The sequence below is a fragment of the Myotis daubentonii genome, chromosome X (genome assembly GCF_963259705.1).
Source record: "Myotis daubentonii chromosome X, mMyoDau2.1, whole genome shotgun sequence".
NCBI classification, from domain to species: domain Eukaryota; kingdom Metazoa; phylum Chordata; class Mammalia; order Chiroptera; family Vespertilionidae; genus Myotis; species Myotis daubentonii.
Genome location: NC_081861.1, coordinates 52,702,659 through 52,728,944, shown reverse-complemented (window position 1 = coordinate 52,728,944; position 26,286 = coordinate 52,702,659). Strand labels below are relative to the sequence as shown.

The window sequence follows — 26,286 nt, the reverse complement described above, 5'->3', positions numbered from 1 at the left end:
TGTTCTGGGATGAGCGGCTGCATCTTGCAGTGGGGCCTGCTGTCTATGAGCCATTTAACCAGTGTGTAGCAGCTTGCTGTGTGGACAGAGTAGGGTACAGGAGCATCTCAGCCAGAGAGGCCAGCATAGGTTAAGTTATGAAGGGCTGCAAAAACGTGGCAACTCTGGCAAATTGTAAATGATGTGTCATTGCTGGAGCATAAGACAAGGGGCTGTAATGGGAGGAGGGCACAGGCAGAGTTAGTGGGAGATACGCTTGAAGCTACAGGTTGGGTCTAGGATCCTGAAGGGCTTCATGTGACGATGGAAGGCAATGGGTTTTAGGTGATGAGCTATTTAAGATTTTAAGTGACAAGGAGAGTCATATTTTAGAACATGACTTAGGTAGCAATATGGAGGTGAAGACTGAAGGCAGGGAATTCAATCAGAAGACTATTGGAGAACCTGAGGTGTGTCCCTACCTTTTCCATATCACAAAAAGTCACTATTTGTATGGCACACTGGGATAAACAGATGAGGCAGCTTGTTGCCAGAGGCAGCAAGACCCAGAGGCTGAGGGGCTCAGGATCTCAGTACACTTGTCACCCATTCACACATATCTCCAGAAGTTTTGGTCATAGAGGAAGATGATGAAGGCCTGAATAAAGCAGTAGCAGAAGGGATGGCCATGATGTCTGTGATAGCTCCTGAGGCAAACCTAGTGAATCTTGGGCCCTCATAGTAATGGTGGTAGCAGCTATTCATACCCAAACCTCTGTGTATCCTTCTGCCATTGGTGACAAGGAGTGAGACACAAAGCGATATCTCACTCCCCTCTCTGTTCTATTCCTCTTCTGTCTCTACTTTGTTATACACAAAGTTAACCATTCTGTTGTGACTGTGAAACAGCCATTAACTGGAGGTACAAACATCCCCTCTGCCCCTTCCTACTAATGACCCAAAGGAACCATTGTTCCTTGGGGACAGGCCATTCCTTTTCTTGCTGATGGTATTGCATAGGAGCATCACCAGCTCATTGCCTAAGGGGCACAATCCAAATGCCTTATTGTGGTTTGCATTGTAATTGCATGGATTGCGTGTGGAGGTTGTGCAAGAAGAGCTGGCCAAAGAGGGAAATGGACATGTCAGAGATTACTGAACCAGAACACAATATCACCTCATGGAAACAGAAGCCAGGAGGAGAATTTCCAAAGGAGAAGGCGATTACTGTTGGCAAATGAAACAAGTAGAAAAAGATGTCAAAATGAGTATAAACAATTGTATTTAGCTGAAAAGAAGCTTCACCCATAGATCAGATGGCAAACTAAGGCCCATGACCCAAACCTGACCCACTGCCTAGATCTGTAAATAAAGTTTTCTTAGAACACCATCACAGCCATTTGTATTGCTTATAGTTAACTATGGCCATTCTCACACTGCAATGGCAGGGTTGTTGCAATAGAGCTTGTATGGCTAACAAGGCTTAAAATATTTACTATCTAGCCCTTATAGTAAAGGGTTGTCAAACCCTAGTCTATATGAACTACAAAATATTCAACTCAAGCTATGTGTTGGGATTCTGGGAGATAGAAAAGAAAGCTGGTGCAACTTTAACTTAAAAGCTGAGCTGGTCATATGTAAAACTTTAGACAATATTAGAAAAAAATAAAACATATTAGAAAAGTTGGAATACTGAAGTCCCACTCTTGAAGTTGGTACTGCACATTAATATATTAAAGGATCTGATAATTTCCATAAGTACAATTATCTATATAGTGTTATTTAACCCAGGGTTTCACTCATGTATGTGCTCAAGGAATTATTTTAAGGAGCACCAATTAACATCTTGAGAACACTTTGGGAAACCAAGGGAAAAGGGGAGAACATGAAGGTCTGAACAGGGCTGCAGACCAGAAAGACCATGACCTGGAAGGACTTGATTGCACGGAATGTCCATGTCCAGGAGCTGTTCTGGGTATTGTATGTGGTTATAGAGATGAGTTGTGCATTCAAGGAAATTCTCATAAAGGATATTCCCCTCACCTCCTAGGTTTACCCCAGCTTTCCCAGCTAGCCTGAACATCTGCTGAGCCCTGACAACCCCAATAAAAGCCACACAACAGTCACATGATGTTTAATCATTTCGGTCTTTTTCAGTAAAGGTGGTCCATTAAATGTGTAATTAAGGTTGATTTAGTTTTGATACATGGGTAAGAGTTTACTATAAATTAACTCTCAAATCAGAAGAAATCATTTGTCAGGACATATGCCTCAATTTTTGGTTCAGAAACTATGGTTCCCATAACCATGCAAATTATCTTTTCTATATGATCATTCTCTAGGAATTGAACCTGTTTTCCTCCTTCCTGTGTCCTCATGTTTCTTCCTGTCTCTCCCCCAGCCTCTGGTGCTGTTGATGGAGTGGCCCGAAGCCACCAATTTTGCCTGCCTGATTGCAGGGTACTGCCGCCTCCTGATGGATTCCAGGAAGATGGTTTTCACCAGGCCCACCAACCAGCCTCTTCCACCTCCAATGATCAAGGCAGGTAGGGCTCAGCCTCGATTTTTGGTGTAGTGGAAGTCCTTTGGACCCTGGAAACATGGGGGCGGGGAGGAGCTCCACTGCCTTAGTGCTCACCCCATTCTGCCAGGACCTGATTTACCAGGAGCTGATGCTGTACCACTGTGTCCTATTTGGCACAAGCCAGTTGAAAAGACAGCTGGCTTTCTGATGGGCTTGTCCCACAAAGGATGCCTGTAATAGCACGTTGTGATTGAGTCAGTGAACAGTTGTAAGATAAAAATAGCAAATAAGCAATAAATAGAGAACCAATTAAGAAATCTCATTGAATCTACGGCAAAACTTTAGAGGTACATTGATCTAGGAGAGATGCATGGGTGTTCTAAATTTTTAAAAGTGGAAGCTGAAAATAAAGGTAAAATTTTCTTTTGTTCATAAAGCAGATGATAGCTGCCTGAAGTAAGAGGCCACAGAAGACTGGGGTAGGAAAGACTGTGCAAGCCCAGAGTATATATAGCCAGCAGGAATATTAGAGATTGGAGGGGTTGACCACTAAGAACAAAGTCAAGTGCAGCTCTCAAACAGCAAAGTGAAGCCACTCCTCAGAGCGGTCCTCATGATGGCACAATCAGGGCTCTTGGGGAAAATTAGCCCAATCCAGATACTGCCATCCCGAACCAAAATGGGAGGAGACCAAAGAACAGTCACTCCACATATTAGACCCAAGACTCACGTACATGCAGTGTGTGCTCTCCTCACCCCAGCACCCAAACATCACAAGTAGAAGCTGAGATTTACTACCCAGTAGTTGCCCTCCTCACATGCTGAAGACTCTTCACCCAACTTGTTTTGCTGCTAAACTATTTCTTTTATCTTCAAGGTTGTCTTGCCTTGCAGCATGGTCACATCTGATCTAGATTGAGTAGTTTGAGAATAGAAGCTCATACCTGATGGATGACCCAGCACCCAGTGGGCTGTGTATCCACATAAACCCTCTCACCTCATTTTCTTCAAAATGAACATCACAGCAAACACATGTTTATACCTCATAACATTGTCCACAGGAATTAGAAGGCAATTCACCAAACACAGATTTGGGGAAAGATAGGGGGCCCCAGGCATATGATATAGGCCACATAAAGAAGCAAAAGAACTGACTTGGAATAGAAAGAACCTGGGGATCCAAGTTGCCACATGTCTCAAGGCGGATTGCTTCAAAGTGGGTGGCTATATGTACTATGAAACCTCTGATGGCCAAATTATGGCAAAGCCAGTATTAGCATTATTAGTGTCACCTGTGATCTTCCTCTCTATCATCACACCTAAGTAAATTATACTTCTTACTGAGCAGGATAGAGAGGGAGAAAGAGAAAAAGGCAAGACAGAAGGAAGAGCCTGGAGCTTAGCTGAGGACCAGATGTGCAAGTGAGGGTTGTTTGGGAGTTCATTTTAAGAAGGCTCCTGAGGCGGTTCTGTAGTCCCACCCTGCCTTCCAAAGGGTTTTGGTCAGCCCATTAGCACCCTAGCCAATGCCTTCATTAAGTATTCCCCATGCTGTGGAAATAGTGGCACTATGTGAGGGACCCAGGCTTCCTGTGTCCCTTAACTGAATACATTCCATGTTGCATCATGTTGCTTTTTCAAAGGCAAACAAATTTCATTGAATTCTCTTCTAGCCCAGAAGGGAGGCTTATATCAATGCTATACATGACTTTAGAGCCCTTCCCTGATTCCTGAGAATCCTCCTCATTGGGCCTACAGAGTGAAGGGGGCTCAGGCTGCCTCTAGCACAGGGCCTCTCTGTCCATGCAAGAGCCAGATGGACCACTGTGGTGTCCCCACTGTTTGTAGCACTTGACTTCTCCAGGGGCTTGGGCCAATGCCTAGGCCCAGTACTTGGCCTTTGGACTGTTAGCTGCTGGGTTGATAGAAGCCACCCAGGGTTCAAGGCGAGTGGGACAGAATGAGTCTCATGGGTCAGCTGTCAGGGGCTGGTATGCACATCTTATCTCATGGTCCCAAGGACAGGAAAGGGCAACAGCAAGCAGCACCACTGAGGAGACCTCTACCCAGGTTACAGTGAAGAGCCATCAGTTCCTGATACAAAGTTAAGATTGGCTTCCTCCATCAGACCCACATTCAACCCAGAACAGAAGCCCCAGTGTGGTTTAGTAAAGACCTATAGGAAACAGTCATCCTGCCAACCTCAGAGAACAGAACACCAGTCTACTCAGAGCCTGGTTTCTCTAGCAGGATCTATAGTCTTGTCCCATAGTAGCTACTGGCTGCCACCTAACCCAACTCAATGCTTAGCCGACTGGACTTAAAGGATGCTGGTAAACCACCAACTGGAAAAGACAAAGCATCATCTCTTCTCTCAGACACAGAAAAAAAGGAAAATGGAAGTGGAAGGAAAGAGATTACCTGTTGGGCTTTATTAGTAGTTTTCCTGAAGTAAGCATTTCACTTATTTCAGCTATAAGTAACAGACATGGTCCTTTCCCTCACAGAACTTACAACCTGGTGGGAGAATACAGAAATATGATTAAAGGAATAATGCCAATACAGTAAGTGCCTTTGCATTTATATAGAGGAAATTTCAAGTGACATAACATAACAGTACCTGGACTTGAAGACACAACTTCGAGAAAATCTCAGACAAATGCCAACTCTCCCACCTATATGGGGATGGTTGGAAATCCAGAGGCAGCTGCCATCTCTCTCCTGCCTTGAGCTCCCTGTATCCTGGGGGGACCCAGGAAATTAAGGCTTTCAGGGCCCTAACTGGGGTCACAGTTGGAGGAGGAGTCCACTCTAAATTTTCTCCCATGTTTAGAAAACAGTTTGATCTGGTGAATAAAATATTCTGGTTAATGGCTACTACATATACCATGCATAGCTTACAGATTTTCATGTAGTTAAAACTCAGCAACATGCATAGAGTATTAAAACTAGAGTGAGCATAGCAGACTTTTTTTTTTTTTTGATGATTCAGAATGGACATGAGGTTCTTGCAAGGCCTTTTGGTCATTTGTCCTTATGATCAATGATCATCAGAATGTAGAACATAGCAAGACCAAGTAAAAGAAAGTCGGCTTTATCAATGTTGTGTTGATTGTGTATGTGTGTGTGTGTGTGTGTATAATATAGTTTTTAAATATAGCTCCAATTGAATCACCATCCTGTTCTTTGCAAGTATTTTTTTAAGTCAGTCTTCTGAGTGGGTGAGTACAGAGGGATAGACTAGGAGATTCCTGTGGGGAAAACTGATGAGCAATTTACAGCAGATTTGCAATCTGGGAGGCATGCTTTCTCAGACATCAGCAACCGCACCTGGTTTTACTGGCATTTTAACCTGTCTAGAGGAGATTTAGGCTTCTCCAGGGACATTTTCTTCTCTGCACAGCCCACCGTGCTGCTGCTCAGATCTGGAAATCATAGTACCAAGTGGTGAGCTATACATCACCTGGCCTTGACAGCCTGGTATTGAGAGATGTTTCCATTTTGCAGGGAGGGAAGCCACTCTTAGATCTCTAGCCCTTGTCTGAGAGGAGTCACAACTTCCTTATTGGACATGCTCCTGGGAGCCACCTCTAATAGCAGCAGACTGAGATTGTTTAGTTATCTCATAGGTAATTAGCACTAGGTGCATTTCCAGGACCTATGAACAATGCCTAAGGGTAGAGACTTCCTGAACTGATAGTTTGAGCTCCTGGCTCAGTGTTCCTCTAGAACACTTTTCTTTTTTTTCTTTTTTTTTAAATTTTATTTTATTGCTTACAGTCTTACAAAGGGTATTACATATGTGTCCCTTTTTTTTCCCGGCCCTTGACAATCCCCTAGCCTCCTAGAACACTTTTCTAAGTCTCAGAGAGTCATTACATACCATTCCCCCAGCTCATCCACACTGGGTCTTAGCCAAAGGCCAAGAAGAGATCCTCCGGCTGATCCTGAGTTCCTTAGATACAACTACTAAGGCCTAAATTGAAATCACTCGATGTAGTTACATTGACTAAATTTAGAGGGGCAGTATGGTCTATTGCAGTGGTTCTCAACCTTCTGGCCCTTTAAATACAGTTCCTCATGTTGTGACCCAACCATAAAATTATTTTCGTTGCTACTTCATAACTGTAATGTTGCTACTGTTATGAATCATAGTATAAATATCTGATATTCAGGATGGTCTTAGGCAACCCCTGTGAAAGGGTCGTTTGACCGCCAAAGGGGTCGAGACCCACAAGTTGAGAACCGCTGGCTATTGAAACCAGAAATGGCTTGGGATCCAAAGTCAGGGAGACACGGGTTCCAGTCCCTGCTCTGCTGTATCTTAGTTGTGTGATCATGAGCAAGGTACTTAAACTGAGTCTGTTTCCCCATCTATACACTTAAAGGATAATAATAGAACCTACCTTATGAGGGATTGACAGGACCATGTGGGATAAAGTCCTTTCAAGAGCAGAACATATTTTTGCTCTTTTTATAATGATTGAAAGTTCATCATATGTCCAGTGCTGTGCTTCTTTTTAACAAACAGCTTTATTTAGATGTAATTTCCAAGCCATAAAATTCACCCACTTAAAGATCACAACTCACTGGTCTTTTTTTGTGGTTTTTGTTTGTTTGTTTTTCAAAAGTGTTCTTTGAATATATTTTTATTGATTTGAGAGGAAGGGAGAGGGAAAGATAGAAACATCAATGATGAGAGAAGCATTGATCAGCTGCCTCTTGCATGCCACCTCCTGGGGATTGAGCCCTGCAACCGGGGCTTGTGCCTTTGACTGCAGTGGAACCTGAGACCCTTCAGTCCACAGGCCCATGCTCTATCCACTGAGCCAAACCAGCTAGGGCACGACTCAATGCTTTTAAGTATATTTAATATATTCACAGGGCTGTGCAATCATTGCCACAGTTTAATCTTAGGATATTTTTGCCCCTCCTAAAGCAAACTCTGTGCCCATTAATATTCATCCCCTATTCCCCTCCTAATCACATCCAAGTCCTAAGCAACCACTAATCAACTTTCTGTCTCTATAGATTTGCCTTTTCTGGACATTTCATATAAATGGAATAATACAACATATGGTCTTTTTGTGGCTTTCTTTTTTCACTTAAAAATAATGTTTTCAAGGGTCATTCATGTTTTAGCATATATCAGCCCTTTGTTTTTTTTATGGCCAAATAATATTCCATTGTATGAATAAACCACATTTTGTTTATCCATTCCTCAGTTGATGGACACTTGGGTTGTTTCTACCTTTCAGCTATTTTGAATAATAATGTAATAAGCATTCATGTACAAGTTTATGTGGGGACATATGTTTTCATTTTTCTGGTATATACGTAGGAGTGGATTGGTATTGTCAGAAGCTGCCAGACTGTTTTCCAAAATGACTGCACCAGTTTACATTCCCATCGGCAATATTGGAGGGTATAATTTCACCAAATCCTCGCCAAACCATGTTATTGTCTTTCTTTCTTTTTTAATTAAATTTATTGGGGTGACATTGGACAACATGAACATATAGGTTTCAGGTGTGGGTTTCTGTGTTACAAGATCTGTATATTGCACGATGTGCCCACCACCCAAAGGCAAACCTTCTCCTGTCACCTTATTTAGGACCCTTTTCCCTCCCTACCCTTTCCCTCTGGCAGCCACCACACTGCAGTTTCTGTTCACAAGTTTCAGTTTTATATCCCACATACCAGTGAAATCATATAGTTCTTAGCTTTTTCTGTCTGACTTATTTCTCTTTTCATAATGTTCTCAAGACCCATCCATGTTGTTGCAAATGGCACTATTTTATCCTTTCTTATGGCTGAGTAGTACTCCATTGTGTATATGTACCACATCTTCTTTATCCAGTCCTCTATCGCAGGATACTTTGGTTATTTCCTTATCTTGGCCACTGTGAATAGGGGAATATATATCTTTGCGAATACATGATTTTGAGTTTTTCGGGTATACACCCAGGAGAGGGATTGCTGGGCCATATGGTGGCTCTATTCTTAATTTTTTGAGAAATTGCCGGACTGCTTTCCATAGTGGTTGTACCAGTCTACATTCCCACCAGCAGTGGATGAGGGTTCCTTTTTTCCACAACCTCTCCAACAATTGTTATTGCTCATCTTGTTGATAATGGCCACTCTAACAGGTGTGAGGTGATATCTCATTGTAGTTTTGATTGGCGTTTCCCTAATTGCCAGAGAGGTTGAACATCTTTTCATATATCTGGTTGCTATTCATATGTCTCCTTGAGAGAGGTGCATTTTCAGGTCCTTTGCCCACTTTTTGATTGGGTTATTTATTTGTTTGGTGTTGAGTTCTTTATATGTTTTGGAAATTAAACCTTTGTCTGAGCTACTGTTTGCAAATATCATCTCCCATCTGGTTGGCTGCCTCTTTGTTTTGTTGTCAGTTTCTTTTGCTGTGCAGAAGCTTTCTAGTTTGATATAGTCCCATTCACTTATTTTTGCCTTTACCTCCCTTGCCTTTGAGATCAAGTTCATAAAATGTTCTCTGTGACCAAGGTGCATAAGTTTGATGCCTATGTTTTCTTCTATGTAACTTATTGTTTTGGGTCTTATATTTAGGTCTTTGATCCATTTTGAATTAAGTTTTGTACATGGGGACAAACTATAATCCAATTTCATTCATTTGCATGTGACTTTCTAGTTTTCTTAGCACCATTTATTGAAGAGACTATCTTTACTCCATTGTGTGTTTCTGGATCGTTTGTAGAAAATTATCTGTCTATATGTATGTGGTTTTATAGCTGGGCTCTCTATTCTGTGTGTCTGCTTCTCTGTCAATATAATGCTGTTTTGATTATCATAGCTCTGTAGTATAATTGGAAGTCAGGTAGGTTGATACCCTAGCTTCGTTCTTTTTTCTTAGGATTGCTTTGGCTATTTGGGGTCTTTTGTGGTTCTATACAAATCTTATGATTTCTTTTTCTATTTATTTAAAAAATGACATTGGACCCTAGCTGGTTTGGCCCAGTGGATAGAGCATTGGCCTATGCATTGAAGGGTCCCAGGTTCAATTCTGGTCAAGGGCATATGTCCAGATTGCCGGCTCAATCCCCAGGAAGGGTGTGCAGGAAGCAGCCAATCAATGATTCTCATCATTGATGTTTCTCTCTATCTTTCCCTCTCCCTTCCTCTCTGAAATCAATAAAAATATATTTTAAAAAATAACATTGGGATTTTTATGGGGATTACATTAAATCTGTATATTGCTTTGGGTAATATGGCCATTTTAAGTATGTTGATTCTTCCAATTCATGAACATGGAATATTGTTCCCTTTTGTTGTGCCTTTTTCAATCTCTTTTAATAATGTTTTGTAATTTTCAGTACATAGGTATTTCATGTCCTTTGTTACGTTTATTCCTAGGTATTTTATTTTTTTGGTTGTGATTGCAAAAAGAATTGTTTTGTTTTGTTTTTCATTTCTTTTTTGGAAGTTTTGTTGTTAGCATACAGGAGGGCAATGGATTTTTGCACATTGATTTTGTATCCTCCAACTTCACTGTATTTGTTTATTGCTTCTAATAGTTTTTTTTTTTTTTTTTTGGTGGAGTCTTTAGGGTTTTCTATACACAGAATCTTATCATCCACAAAAAGTGGTCATTTTTACTTCTTCCTTCCCAATTTGGGTGCCTTTCATTTCTTTTTCTTGCCTTATTGCTCTGGCTAGGACTTAGAGCACTATGTTGAATAAGAGCGGTGAGAGTGGACATTCTTGTCTTGTTCCTGATCTTCAAGGAAAAGCTTTCAGTTTTTCACCATTGAGTATTATATTAGCTGAGGGTTTATCATAGGTTGCCTTTATTATGTTGAGGTATTTTCCTTCTTCTATTTTATTGAGTGTTTTAATCATAAATGGATGCTGTATCTTATCAAATGCTTTTTCTGCATCTATTGATAAGGTCATATTATTTTTATCTGTTCTTTTGTTAATATGGTGTATTACATTGATTGATTTCCACATGTTGAACCATCCTTGTGCCCCTGGTATGAACCCCACTTGACAGTGATGTATTATTTTTTGGATGTACTTTTGTATTTGATTTGCTAATATTTTGTTTAGGATTTTTGCATCTGTGTTCATCAGAGATATTGGTATGTAGTTTTCTTTTTTGTGTTATCTTTGCCAGGTTTTTGTATCAAACTGTAATCCAATTTCATTGGGTTATATTGGCCTCATAGAATGTGTTAGGAAGTATTGCCTCTTCTTCAATTTTTTTTTTTTATTCGAAAAGGATAGATTTTAAATCTTCTTTGAATGTTTGGTAGAATTCACTGGTGAAACCATTTGGTCCTCGACTTCTGTTTTTGGGGAGGTTTTTAATGGTTGTTTCTATTTCCTCACTGCTGATTGATTTAGATTTTCCCATTCTTTATGATTTAGTCTAGAAAGGTTATACATTTCTAGGAACTTATCCATTTCTTCTAGGTTATTGAATTTGGTGGCATTTAGTCTTTCATAATATTCTAGTATGATCCTTTGAATATCTGTGACTCCTCTCTCATTTCTGATTTTGTTTATATGGGTCTTTTCCCTTTTTCCCTTAGTGAATATATTCAAAGGGTTGTCAGTTTTATTAATCTTTTCAAAGAACCAACTCTTTTATTTTTTATATAGTCTTTTTGTTTTATATTTCATTCAATTCTGCTCTAATTTTTATTTTTTCTTTCCTCTGCTGTCTTTGGGTTGCTTTTGTTCTTCCTTTTCTAGTTCTTTAAGATGTGATATTAGGTTGTTTACTTGGGATTTCCCTTGTTTCTTGAGATAGGCTTGTAATAACTTTCCTCTTATTACTTTTGCTGCATCCAAGAAGTTTTGATGTTATATTGTCATTCTTATTTGTCTCTGTATAAATTTTGATCTCATATTTTATTTGTTCTTTGACCCAGTCATTTTTTAGTAGTATGTTGTTTAATCTCCAGGTATTTGTGGGTTTCTTTACTTCCCTTTTGCAGTTGATTTCTAATTTCAAGTCATCATGGTCAGAAAATATACTTGGTATAATTTCAATTTTCTTTAATTTGTTGATGCTAGTTTTTTAAATTAAATCTTTATTGTTGATAATATTACATATGATCCCTTTTTCCCCCATTCACCTCTTCTATCCACCCCACCCCTTGCCCCAGGCCTTAATCACCCTACAATCCCTGTCCATAGATCATACATATATGCATACAAGTTCTTTGGTTGATCTCTTCCCACCCACCCACTCTCCCCCTCCTTCACTCTGAAATTCCAGTTTGTTCTATGCTTCTGTGTCTCTGGATCTATTTTTTACCTCTGTGATCTCCCAGTCTTGAACCTCTGCAATTTGGTAAGACAACACAGCTCTACTGCTTGGGGGTGGGGTTTGTTTTGCCCTCACCATAATGGTGACCCCTGACCTCCATGGGGACATGCCCTAAGCACCCCTCCTGGGGATCAGTCACAGAGGGAAACAGCAGTTCTACTGCAACAGCTCTTGGTTTACAGATAATATGCTCCTGGACCCAATTTCAAGAGCAACAAGACGTGAGTTTTGGGAGTCCAAATGGCAGCAGGGCTCTGTGATTCCATTTCTTTGAAATATCACCACCTGCCAACAGTGGAGAGCCACTCAGGAGAATCCGGTGCTCTGTTAGGCATCTGCTGACTCAGACACTGTTTGCACCCTTGCCGCTTGCCCTACTGAGCTGCTACCACCTCCTCCACATCTTTCTGTTCCTCCTGGCCTAAGGAAGCACCTGCTGCTGCAGCTTTCTCCCCTCTCCCGGCCAAGCCACGAGCTCCTGCCTGCAGGGCTTTGTCAGCAGGCTGGTCGCACTTCCCCTTTCGTCTCCCGTTAATTCCTGGGTGCCCACCTTTAGATGTTTCAATGCGTGGGTCTCTCAGGTGTGTGTCTGTGTTATGCAGGGATTTCTTTGTTGAATTATAGTTGGTTAACTTGTTGAAATTTCAGGGGGAGAGGGCTAGGTGTGCTGTCATGCCACCATTCCTTTGATGTCACTCCCTTTATCTTTTTTATTACATCCTTTGTAGTGGGTGTGAAGTGTATCTTGTGGTTTTGATTTGCATCATAGCTGATAATGTTGAACATCTTTGCGTGTGCTTATTGGCCATTTGTATATCTTCTTTGAAGAACTATCTATTCTAATCCTTTGCCAATTTTTAAATTGGGCTATTTGAACATAACATAAAGATTTCTTTCTGGGCTTTCAATTCTATTCCAGTGATTCATATGTCTATCCTTATGCTAGTACCACACTATCTTGATTACTGTTGCTTTGTAGTACACTTTGAAATAAAGAATAGTGAATCCTCCTACTTTGTTCTTTTTAAAGTTTGTTTTGGTTATTCTGGGCTCCTTGTGATTCAATATGAATTTTTGAATTAGCTTGTCAATTTCTACAGTCAGCTGGAATTCTGATAGGAGTGTGTTGAATCTGTAGATCAATTTGGGAAGTATTGTCATCTTAACATTATTAAATTTTCCAATTCATGAGCATAGAATGTCTTTCCATTTATTTAAATCTTATTTAATTTCATTTTTAAATGTATCTTTATTGTTGAAAATATTATAGGTATCCCCTTTGTTTGTTTGTTTTCCCATTGACTCCTCCTCCACCCCATATTCACCCCTCCCAGGCTTTCACCATTATTTAATTTCTTTCAAAAATTTATTTTTAGTTTCCAGTATACAAGTCTAGTCCTTCTTTTGTTAAATGTATGCCTAAGTATTTTATTCTTTTTGGTGCTATTATAAATAGAATCATTTCCAGCCCTAGCTGGTTTAGCTCAGTGGATAGAGCATCAGCCTGCAGACCCAAGGGTCCGAGGTTCAATTCCAGTCAAAGGCACGAACCTTGGTTGCAAGCTCCTCCCCAGCCCAGGCCCTGGTTGGGGTGTATGCAGGAGACAACCAATCGATGTGTTTCTCTCACATTAATGTTTCTCTTTATCTTTCCCTCTCTCTTCCACTCTCCCTAAAAATCAAAGGAAAAATATTCTCAGGTGAGAATTAATGAAAAAAAAAATAGAATCATTTCCTAATTTCACTATCAGATTGTTCATTGCTAGTGTATAAAAATACAATTGATTTTTGTATGTTAAGCTTTTATCCTGCAAACTTGCTGAGCTTGTTTATTTCTAGTAGTTTATTATTAGGAATTGCTTACTTTTTTAATGTACAAAATCATGACATTTGGAAACAGAGATACTTTTCCTCCTTCCTTTCCCATTGGATGCTTTATATTTCAATTTACTGTCTAATAGTCCCTGCTAGAGCTTTCAGGACAGTGTTGAATAGAAGTGGTCAGAACAAAAATTCTGGACTTTTTCCTTATCTTGGGGGGAAAGCTTTCAGTCTTTGACCATCCAATATGATGTTACTCTCAGTTTTTCATAGATAACCTTTATCATATCGAGGAAGTTCCCTTTCATTTCTAACTCATTGAGTTTTATCATGAGAGGGTGGTAACTTTTGTCAAATGATTTTTCTGTGTCCATTGAGATGATCATTGGATTTTGTCCTCTAGTCTATTAACATGGTGTATTGCATTAATTGATTTTTGGATGTTAAACCAACTTTGCATTTCTGAAATAAATGCCAATTGGTTATGGTGTAAAATTCTTTTGATATGTTGTTGGATTTAAATGTCTACTATTTTGTTGAGGAGTATCTATATTTATAATAAATATTGCTCTATAGTTTTCTTGTGATATCTTTGTCTGGTTTTGGTATGCAGGTAATATTGGCCTCATAGAATGAGTTGAGAAGTGCTCCCTCCTATTCTATTTTTGGAAAAGTTTCGTGTAAATGCTTCTTTGAGCATTTGGGAAAAATTCACCAGTAAAGCCATCTGGGCCTGACCTTTATTTTTACTTTTTTGTCAGGGGAGAGGAGGAATTTTTTTCTAATATATTTTTTATTTGTTTCAGAGAGGAAAGAGAAATAGAAACATCAATGATGAGAGAGAATCACTGATCAGCTCCCTCCTGCGTGCCCCCTACTGGGGATCAAGCCCACAACCCGGGCATGTGCCCTTGACTGGAATCAAGCCTTGGGTTCTTCAGTACATAGGCCCACACTCTATCCATTGAACAAAACCAGCTAGGGCAAGAGGGGGAATTTTTACTTATTAATTCTTTTCCTGTTATTAGCCTATTCATATTTCCTATCTTTTTGAATCAGTTTTGATAGTTTCTATATGTCTAGGAATTTGTTCATTTGATCTAGGTTACCTAATTTTTTTGGCATAAAATTATTCATGATTTTTCCTTATAATCAATTCTGTATCTGTAGTCAGTAGTGATGACCCTTTTCTTTTTTGTGATTTTACTAATTTGAAACTTCTCTTTTTTTTTCTTTTTCTTTTTTCTTTTTTTTTTTTGGCTTGTTCTACACAGCTAATGTGTGTCAATTTCATTGACCTTTTCAAAGAACCAACTTTTAATTTTATTATCTCTTATTTTTCTATACTCTATACACTACTATTTCTTTTCTTCTACTCCCTTTGTGTTTAGTTTGCTCTCCTTTTTCAAGTCTGTTAAGGTGGAAGTTTGAGTTATTGATGTGCAATCTTTCTTATTTTTTAATGTAGGCACTTACAGCTATGAATTTGTCTCTAAACACTAATTTAGAGAGATCCCACGAGTTTTAGTGTGTTGTATCTTCATTTTCCTTCATCCCAAAATATTTTCTAACTTCCCTTGCAATCTCTTCCTTGAACCATTGGTTTTTTAGCAATGTTTAATTTCCACATGAATCTGAATGTTACAAATTTTCTTTTTTTTTTAATATATTTTATTGACTTTTTACAGAGAGGAAGGGAGAGAGACAGAGAGTTAGAAACATCGATGAGAGAGGAACATCGATCAGCTACCTCCTGCACATCTCCTACTAGAGATGTGCCCGCAACCCAGGTACATGCCCTTGACCGGAATCGAACCTGGGACCTTCCAGTCCGCAAGCCAATGCTCTATCCACCGAGCCAAACCGGTTTCGGCCAAATTTTCTTCTGTTATTGATTTCTAATTTAATTCTGTTGTGCTCAAAAAACATATTTGGTATGATTTCATTCCTTTTAAATTTACGGAGGCTTATTTTATGACCTAAAATGTGGTCTATCCTGGAGAAGATTCCAGGTACGCTTGAGAAGAATATATATTCTGCTGCTATTATGTGGCATGTTCTATAGATTTATAGATTTATAGTGTTGCTCAGGTCCTCTATTTCCTTGTTGATCTTCTGCATGTTTGTTCTTTCCATTATTGAAAGCGGGGTATTGAAGTCTTCAACTATTGCTTTTGGCTTGTATATTTCTCCTTTTGATTCAGTCAGCTTTTGCTTCGTGTATTTTGGGACTCTATTGTTAAGTGCCAGCACTGTGCTTTTGTGGTAGCTGTAAGCTCTAGTAAAAAGCTAACACCTTGACCCTGTCAAATTGGAATTTCAAAGGCATTTGAAGGCATTCTTGATCACCATGATGAACTATCGGGTAGTAGTTAAAAACAAGGGCTTTGTGGTCCCTCAGACCTGAGCTCAAATCCAGACTGCCATTTATGACTCATGTGACCTTAGGTAAATTATATAACCAACTGGATTAGTTTTCTCTGTAAAATGGGGATAATAATAACACCAACCTCATTGGGTTGTTATAAGGATTAAATGGGATAATGTCTGATGACCTTAGCCTAAATTAGTGCTTACTTGATACCTGTCTGATAGCAAAGTGATTTGGCATTGTCTGAGTATATTTTCACAGATATCATAGGGAGGGGCCCTCAAAACAGACTAAGAGAGAGACAGATGAAGCATTTGATATAGGTAATCCTCAAAGGCACAGACCTACCACCATTAAAAGCTGTTGCCCTGGCCAGTGTGGTTCAGTGGTTAGAGTGTCAGCACAGGAACCTAAGGGTTTCAGGTTCGATTCCCGGTTAAGGGCACATACTTGGGTTATAGGTTTGGTCCCCAACCCTGGTTAGGGCATGTGTGGGAGGCAACCAATTGATGTGTCTTTTTCACATTGATGATTCTCTACCTCTCTCTCTCCCCCTCCCTCCCTCCCTTCCACTCTCTCTAAAAATAATCAATGGAAAAAATATCCTTGGATGAGTATTAACAAAAAATAAATAAATAAATAAATAAATAAAAGCTGTTTAGCAGAACATTTTGCCACATGTATGTGTAGTGGATAGGCTGAATAAAGAGCAATAATGAGATTTGAGGAATTGTAACAATGTCCTTCCCACCCTCTCCCCCCATATATATACATCCCAGCATATCTCTTGTATGCTTTATACATTTAGATGCCCAGAATTCTAGACGTCCCTACACTGACAGTCCTCTCTGAAGGGCAACATCTCAGGCATTGTATATAGTGTAGCCTGTTTTACACTTTCCCATTAAAACAATAGTTATTGGTCAGATTTATTTCCTTCTGCTAGAAGACATCCAACATAATGCAAGAGTGACAGAACACTGGAAGTTGGATAGGCTCTGAAAAGGGTGGGTGCAGGGACAGTTCCAAGAATGACATAAAACAAATATCAGTTATTTAAGTATGCTTATAGGTGACTCTCAGACCTATCCATGTAAGAGGCCAGCCATGCCCAAATACCAAGGTGTTTACCCCTACCCCACCTCACCCCATGCTTTTCCCATTTCAGAGGTGATGGGGCTATTAGCAACTCAAGCCATTCTATTCTACTCACTCTACTTTCAGGGCCAGCAGCAACATGGGCAATTGATTCTCTTTCCCCTAATCCTTAGCAGCCAGGTGAGGCTCTCTTGGTACCTGCCATCCAACTGTGCACAATAGACCCAGGCCAGAGACACCATGAGAGCTCCACCACAATCCTCATTACCAAGGCTCACCTGTTGATTCTCTTTCTGGGTTTAGATTACATGCACAGTGCCCATCGCCCTGTCACTGGGGGCCACCTGGGGAAAAAAGAGAGTAGTTATGTGGGCAGCGTGGGCACCAGCCCCAGGAAGTCGAGCCGCTGCACACCCCCGCCTGCCGACTCTGAGCTTGTCAGCTTTTGCTACCTCCACATGCGGGAACAAAGGAAGGAGCAGGAAAGCCGGACAGATGTCAATGAGAATTTAATCTTCTTTGAGGAGACCAGGCCCCGGACCAAATCTGACCCCACTTCCAAAAGCTCTGGCCAAGGTTACAATGTGGTCCCTGATGACTTTGATGCAGCCAGTCTAGACCACGAGCCTTGTGCCAGTAGGGCCAGATCTTATACCTTGGACAATTCCCTTGGGGCTGAAGCCCTAAATTTTTACTGTGACTCTTGCAAAGCCAAACTCCAGGAGCAGCTGGGTCCTCGCAAAGGCGGGAAGCCTGGTTCCTCTCGTGATAATATTGTAGACTTGATGTCCCTTCCACCCCCTGGGAGTGAGGAGGAAGAAGAGGAGGAAGATGAGAGTACTTCCCTGTTGCCTGCCATTGCTGCCCCACCTCCTGGTTTCCGAGACAACAGTTCTGATGAGGATGACTCCAAGCGCCGGGCCGCCCAGAGCCAGGAACAAGGACGCCACCTGCGTGGGCTCCTGTATGATGAGATTCCAGTGACATTGATTGATAGCATGCAGACCCGTACTGTCCGAGATCATGCTCAGGAGTTGGATGATGCACTAGTGTCCACTCTGCAGGCTCTGGAAGCCTTGGCAGCATCAGAGGATGGACCACACCCTCCACCCCCACAGACTGCAGGTAATGGCCCATTCCTCTTCATTCTTGCCTCCTTTTCCAGGCAGGGTCAGCAGGTGACATTGCTTCTTCCTAAGCAGAGATCAAAGTCACTGTGGTGTGTCAGGACAGCGGATGGGCCAGGGGTGGTTCAGATAGTGTTGGGGAGCAATGATGTTATGGCAGGGGTCTGCTGCCCAGCTCTAGCTAGAGCTCTGGCTCTTGCCATTCTATCTCTGGAAATGTCTTGTAGATGGACCCCAGGGATTGGGGCCATGCAAGCTATGGATCCAGGCTAGGATGGAGGACCAAAGCAAAATTGTAAGAGATTTAGAAGATAGGCAAAGGACTTCCAGCATGCACATAACTGGAAGAAAAACCAAATAACCCAGTAACCACCTAGCAACCTGGGATCAGGGGAGCCAGGAGTCTTCACTGCTCAAGGCAGAGGTCTTTATTCTGCCTAAGAACATGGGCTCTCAATCAGATGCACTCAAGTCCGGTCTTCTTTACTCACTTTCAGTGTGACCTTGGCAAGGCACTTACCCTCTCTGAGCCTCACTTTTGTCACCTTAAATGGGTTTGATAACAATAGTCATATCACATAGGGTTGTTGTGAGATTTAAATAAGATCATTCATGCAAAGCACTTGAGCACATAGGAAGGACTCAGTAAGTGTTAGTTATTATTATTAATTATTATTTTTACAATATATTTTTTATTGATTTCAGAGAGGAAGGGAAAGAGAGAGAGAGATAGAAACATCAATGATGAGAGAGAATCATTGATTATCTGCCCTCCTGCACGCCCCCTACTGGGGATGGAGCCGGCAACCTAGACATGTGCCCTTAGTGGGAATCAAACCCAGGACCCTTCAGTCCACAGGCCGATGCTCTATCCCAGCAGTTCTCAACCTGTGGGTCGCGACCCCTTTGGGGGTCGAACGACCCTTTCACAGGGGTCGCCTAAGACCATCGGAAAACACATATTTTCAATGGTCTTAGGAACCGAGACACCGCTCTTCTATCTGTCTACAGGCAGGTCCACCCACATGCAGATACACCCACATATGAGTACCCGGCGTGATGACATCAACAATGAAAATACATCCTGCATATCAGATATTTACATTATGATTCATAACAGTAGCAAAATTACAGTTATGAAGTAGCAACGAAAATAATTTTATGGTTGGGGGTCACCACAACATGAGGCACTGTATTAAAGGGTCGCGGCATTAGGAAGGTTGAGAACCACTGCTCTATCCACTGAGCCAAACCAGCTAGGGATATTATTATTATTTGTTGGGAAGATCATACAACATGCATGTTATTATCTGTTCTATACACACATATGTCCACTTTGTAGACAAACACACGTGTCAAACATGCACCCATACATACTTCCATAAACATACAACTTAAAAAGAAGTGGTCAGTGATACAGCAACAGAAAAGGAATAGAGGGAAGTAAGGCACATGAAAAAGCACATGAGGAGGGAAAAAATGTTCACATAGAGGGTGAAGAAGTTGGAGGTCAGAGGGAGCCTGCCAGACCAGAGAGAGTACCAACACCTGCCTTTTCTGTATTTGAGGGCATCCTTGGTGACAGGCAGCTCCCATTTGTGGAGCTCTAAGCACTAGCTGCTCCAAGGCTAGAGGCCCATGTGGTAGCCAGAGGGAGGACAATCTCAGCTAAATGGCCTCAGCTGTAAGAACTCAGCTGGTAGGCCTTGCCAGATGAGGGGGGCCAGATAGATAGGGACCTGTCTTTGCCAGCCCTCTTCAGGACAATTAACAAAAATTTACTGGCCATGGAATCTAAAAATAGTGATGATTAGCATGTTTTTTGCATGTGTTTTGCATGTTAATTTGCCATCAAAGTGCCCAGATCTTCTTTGTGCCTCTTTTGTTCTCTTCTGGATTCTAACCCTTCATAACTCCTCCCCAGCTTGCCTCTCGTTGTTCCCTCCCCTCCACTCCTCCCACCCTCACCCCTGCAGTCCCCCCAGGCTTGACTGGCTTTGCCCAACTTGCAGTGCTGCTGGCTAACCTTGGCTCCCATAAACTCTCTACAAATGATTGGGAGAGGACTTGATCTGAGTTAAGTGCAGCAAGCCCTGTCCCTGTTCCTCCAGGTCTGATTGTGCTGGCCACAATCACCCCTGAATCATCGCTGGACTCGGGCCATGAAACCAACTCTTCGGAGCTCACAGACATGTCGGAGATGATGTCTGCCATGAAGCAGCACCAGAACACCACCTACTTCCTGACCCAACACCTCAACAAAGACAGTCTTCTGACCCGCAAGGACCTGCCTTTCCGGATCCAGAGCTGCGCAGCCCAGGCTGTTCTCACAGCCCCTTACTCTCTTGGGCGCCCGGATCCCAACCCATCCCTCCAGCCAGCTGTCACAGGCCAGAGTCCTGGCCCCCCTGGCGCTCGGAGGAAGCTGCCCCAGCCAGAGGCTCAGTCACAGCGAGAGCGAACATATGCCCTGGCAGTGCACCCAGCACTGTCTCCACAGCTTAATGAGCAGAAGAATCTGAGCCTGCTGTCCCCAGTTCCTGAAGACAAAGGGCCTAGCTACACTAAGGCAGGCCTAGAGATGTCACTGAGGGCGGCCACACCATCCCTCAGTGAAGAGCAGGTCTCTGAGCTAAGGGGGAACCTGCCAAAGGAGGTCAGGTTGAGCCCCAAGCTTATCCTAGACCCAAAGGGCAGTGTGACCCCAGCTATCATCTCAGCTGCCCTACAGCAGGTGGTTCACACTAAGAGTCTACCTGCCCCTGGCGGGGCCTTGGGTAACCCTTCCAGCAGTGGGGAAAGGAGGCTGGAAGCCAGCGTGGGGAAGCCAGAGGTCAGCATGATGAGTGGCAGTGCCAATAAGAATCTTAAATTCAAAATAAGCCCAGAGGTCTCTTCCAGCTCCAGAGTAACCACAGGTAGCCGGGCTGACAGCCTGCACCTCTCCCCACAAAAGGATAGGCTGCCTGTTCAAAGTTTCCCTCCCAAAAGCTATCATTTGAGAGCAAGTCGAGAGTCGGTGGGCAAGCAAGCTACAGGGGAAGTGGCAGGCAAGGGTGGGCCAGAGGGTGTTAAGCCTTCCCTGCATAAGCAGAGCACCATCTCCAGCCAAGGGGAGAAGGGGCAGCTGGAGAGCACACCCCAAAGTAGCAAGCTTGAGGAGACCAGCCTGGTTTCCCGAGCTGGCTACCCCATAGCTCTGCAAAGTCCCAGCTGCCAGTCTCAAGGCCACAGCCCCAGCTTCCAGCCACGAGGCCACAGTCCCAGCTTCCAACCGCGAGGCCACAGCCCCAGCTTCCAGCCACGAGGCCACAGCCCCAGCTTCCAACCGCGAGGCCACAGCCCCATCAGCCTGTCCCGAGGCCAGAGCCCCAGCTGCCTTCCTCAAGGCCAGAGCCCACTGAGGCCCCAGGCTGCCAGCCGTCAGGTGAGCACCATGCCCTCTAGGAAGCTTGAAACAACCCTGGATGGAGCCCAAGTGACCTCCGAAGGCCCCACAAAGCCCAAATCATCTCGAGGTCCTTTCAGGCTACGCAATTTATTCTCTGCCACCTTCCCAACACGCCAAAAGAAGGAAACCGATGAGCGGCAGGCCCAGCTGCAGAAGGTAAAGCAGTATGAGTTGGAGTTCCTTGAGGAACTTCTAAAGCCACCAAGCCAGGGGGAGCTGCCTGGCACTGAATACCTCCAACCTCCAGCACCAGGCCGCTGCAGCTGCCAGCTACGCAGCAGCCCTATACAGCAGGGGCCTGGCATGTCCCGTGAGCAGAGACGCAGCTGTGATTGTAAGCGCATCTGCCGGGGGGGTCGACCACAGGCGCCCCAGACACCAGTGCCCGGCCTCCAAGGGAGGGAGAAGGACAAGGTTCTGCCTACCCAGAGGCAGCCAGAGGCTGGCCCAGACTTGAACCTTGGCAGTCCCACCAATGTCCGGCGCATCCGCTCCACCAGCCTGGAATCCCGAGAGTGCCGCTCAGACCCTGAGAGCGGTATTTCGTGCCTGAGCACATGTGCCTCAGGGGGCGAGTGTCTGGGAGCTCCCAACTATAGGAAAATTATGCGCCGCTATAGTATCAGTGAGCCGGACCAGGGTGATAGGGCCTCACTGACCTCGGACGTCTATCCACAGCCACCCCTGGGCATGCTGCCCAGGGAGGCCAAGGACGTAGAGACAGGCCTCTCCCTAGGCTTGGGTCCCAAAAGCAAGCCTCTGGAGTCACCAACCCTAGGAGACCCCTCATATGTCCAAGTTGCTCCTGAGACCAAAGGCCCCAGACCAATGGCCGTGTTCTCACTGCCAGAAGAGGTGTACCGGAAGCCCGCTGAGTTGGACGAGGACAGTGAAAGCAGCAAGTGCTGCTCCATCCGCTACTGCTTCTACTACCGCAAGTGTGACATAGCGGATGATGCCAGTGATGGCAAGGATGAGCTCTCTTACTCCATCCCCATGAAGATCCTGCCTGGTATGAAGCTGGACGAGAAGGTGGTGCCCGTAGTGAGCAGGACCCTGCAGGTGCTGGATGCCGCCACCTGCAGCAGTAGCAGCCCTGAGGCCTCCCGCACCCAGGAAATTGACCTGCGGGTGTCCACCTTCGAGGGGAGCCTAGCCAAGATCAATGCCCTGCGGGCCCATGCCTATGGCCTGCCTGACGGCTTCCTGGCTGCACGGCTGGACACCAACGAGTTGCTGACAGTCCTGCGGCAATGTGTGGCCAGCCCTGAGGCCCGCGCTCCCAAGCCCTATGGCTCCCAGATCTCTGAGTACAAGCTGGAGCTGTTTCTCAAGTTCAAGGAGCTCCGGGCTTCCTGCCGCCGCGTAGCCAACGTGGACAAGAGCCCAACTCACATGCTGGCAGCCATCACGGGCAGCTTCCAGGTGCTGAGCAGCCTCATTGAGACCTTCGTACGGCTGGTGTTCATTGTGCGCTCCGAGTCACAGCGCCAAGAGCTGCTGGCCAAGGTAGAAGAGGTGGTAAGGAACTACACCTTCCTGCTGCGCGCTGCTGAGGAGTCCACCATCCGGAATCTGAACCACCAGCAGCAGCAGCAGCAACAGCAGCAGGCAGCAGCAGCTATGGGGGTATCCCCGGGGCACCCACCAGGATCCCCAACTTCGGCGACTGTTATGAGCACATTCACCCACCCCTTAAAAACCCTTGTTAAGTAGGGCATCTGCCCAAGCCTCCCCCCTTCCCCAACCTCAGACCCAGGTTTGAGCTTTGTGGTCCTTGCATCCTGTGATGAGTGTATGTGTCTGCTGGACCAGTCAGGGTCCAAGAGCCTTCAGTCTCCAGGGAGCAAAACTCCTAGCATTGAGGCTGTCCCTGAGGTCTCCAGGCTGCTGCTGCCCTGGGTATCCTCACCCCTTCCCTGGCCTCTAGGCGTCACTGTGAGGGCCAAGGCCCCTCGTCACTACGCCCACTGCAGAGCTGTATTTTATCTCTTCTCTAGGGCTGAGAGGTGACATCAGGCTCACTTCCTGCTCCATTTATTGGCACAGGGAAGCCAGGGCCTGAAGGAGGCAGGCCAGATGGCCTTGAGCTCCTTCTGGCATCTGCTCCCCTCCAGGGAGCAATAGCAGTAGCAGCAGGCCACAGGGCCTAGTGGAGGGAAAAGAGCCCACCCACCACTTTGCAGAAGCCACCCCAGAGGGCTCACACTCGGGTGATAGTCCTCCAGAAAAACAGCCACACAGGGCTGTTTGCAGCCAGCCCAACAGGCTGGCAGCCTCGGGAGCCCTCATTCCCAGGCCTAGTAGCTCCACACCAGCCATCCCCAAAGTGCCCTGTCCCTCACTGGTGGGCAGGGCAGCTCAGTCCACTAGGGAGCAAGCATCTGGGATCACCCCACTCATTCTGGCTAAGGTATCTGATGAAAATGTTTGCCCTGGGGAGACCCAGCACAGGCCTCCGAGCTGGCCTGGCCCAGCGTAGTGCAGTGTCTGTAGCCGCAGGCATGCGGCTCCTCTCTCAACATTTCTACTAGACAGGCTGTCCTTAGGAGTTCCACTTAGCTACAGATTAGGGGTGGGGGGTGGGGGGAGGGTGGGAAGGGGTTAGGGGATAGGGGTGGGTGTTGATGACTATATCTTAAACTTCTGGAAGCTAGCGTGATATGTTAATCCTGAGTATATGCTTTTGGCTGTGTATTGACCCTGTGGATTTGTCTCTCTAAGAAAAGAAGCTGAGCGCCTTACCAAGTGCAGTCCTGCACCTCTCTCTCTCTCCGGAGTCATCTGGAAGGGAATTCACACTGTTTAGCATCCTTCTTGACACACATCTACTGCTGCTGTCACCGCCCCCCTACAACCTTCATGGGAGTGAAGACACGGAGTCCCTACTAATTGTCCCATTGTAGGGAACAAAGAAAGCCAATGTTTCTTCTGTATAGATTGCTTCTCATCCACTTGTCCATACCTCCCCATTTTTTCCACATGCCCATACCTTGTGTCTGCCTCTCATCATCATTACATGAGAGACCCCTGTGAAATCTCCCATTCTTACATGAGTTTTATAAAGATGTACACTGTGCTTGACCCCCACCCAACCTTGGTATCCCCTAATGCAATTAAGCCCCCCTGAGTGGCAATTTCTCCCAGCAAGATTAGGGGAGCTCCTTCTGCAGAAGCCAGCTCCACCTTCCTGGCCTCTCCTCCCACAAGACCAAGTTGTTTAATAGGCCAGAGATACAGCCAGTGGGGAACCCTTTCCCCCTTGACCACTGCAAGCATGAGTGCTGATGTGGTCTTCCTCTTCTCCCAACTTCTTGATCCTGCACCTTCGCCACTCAGGCCCCACCTGTGTCATTCCACCACCATCCTTCACCTCTCCCTCAGCCTCATGGAGAGGATACATTTTCTAATGTCTGTATATAATATATATATACTACATAAAATATAAATTATATATATATATACTAATTTATGTCTTGTTTTTCAAACAAGAATGATTAAATCTATTCATCTTACTATCCCAATAAGCATTGGCAGTGCCTCTTTGTGAGTGTTCTTGTATCCTTGAATTGTTGGTTGGTGGTGCTCTCTCTGTGCCTCTCTTCCCACCTACCTGGGACCCGGTGGATGATGACAGCTGAGGAGCCTGCTCCTTATAGAAGCCTCCTGTGGGTCACAGGAGTTGGATACTGTCTGTTCCTGTCTTTTGCCCATGAGGCCTCTATCTCACCTGGTCACCATAGCTATGACCTCAGAGTTGAAGGGGGTGGGGGCAGGGTAGGGGCAGAAACACAACGTGCTCTGTGGCTTGTGCACTGGATGACCTGGGAGGCAAGAGACATGGTTTTAGTCCAGCTGTCAGGTCAGAATTGGGAAAAGGGACCTCTCCCTTTAAAGGTTACTCTGTTACCTCAGAGTGTAGCCCAACTGCCTTATATTTTAAGTTAGCAAATCCTTTGCAACGGTTGCTGGCAATTTATTTGGTGGGGTTGATAAGATAGAAGCAACAAGACCCTAAGCAGGGCTGACCTCTCTAGCTTTTCAGAGTTACCTAATTGTTTCTCTGTTCTTTTACTTCCTTCTGGTAATCACAGGTCCCCACTAGCCTATGAGGTGCCTCCGTGCCAACTTGAAAAGTTTCTTCCTCTTTGGCCAGGCAGCTCAGTTGGTTAGAATGTCTTCCCAATATGCCAAGGTGCAGGTTCGATTGCCCTCAGGGCACATACAAGAATCAACCAATGAATGCACAAATAAGTGGAACAACAAATTAATATCTATCTATCTATCTCCCTGCCTTTCTCTCTCTAAATACAAAGAAAGAAAAAAAAAATGTTCCCCCTGATACCCCCCCCCCCGCAAAAGATGGATTAGAAAAAAACACCCCACCCTCTGGGTGATGCTAGCTCTGCGGCGACGTGGCTTGGTCATCTTAGCTCCACCCAGCCCCACTGGTCTCTTTGGCTGTGTGCACATATTACACAACCATGTATAGTGGCTCTGATCAGTCACTTCCTCCCAAAGATTGAGCACAGACTTTTTTTTCTGTTTGCAAAGGCGTGGCTAAAGCGGTTAAGAGGCAATGCACAGAGGAGCAAGAGA

At 44.3% G+C, this 26,286-nt stretch overlaps 1 protein-coding gene across 5 annotated transcripts in view; it reads left to right on the top strand.

Annotated features, from left to right (window-relative positions):
• Window positions 1–24,252, top strand: part of FRMPD3 (FERM and PDZ domain containing 3) — an 86,884-nt gene extending 62,632 nt beyond the window's left edge. For all 5 annotated transcript variants that reach the window (XM_059678916.1, XM_059678917.1, XM_059678920.1 and 2 more), the window contains 3 exons: window positions 2,381–2,525; window positions 17,413–18,234; window positions 20,348–24,252. In XM_059678916.1, the coding sequence (XP_059534899.1) occupies window positions 2,381–2,525; window positions 17,413–18,234; window positions 20,348–23,403 (4,023 nt within the window). In that variant the 3' untranslated portion in view covers window positions 23,404–24,252. The remainder of the gene's footprint in view (window positions 1–2,380; window positions 2,526–17,412; window positions 18,235–20,347) is intronic.
• Window positions 24,253–26,286: the final 2,034 nt, after the last annotated feature.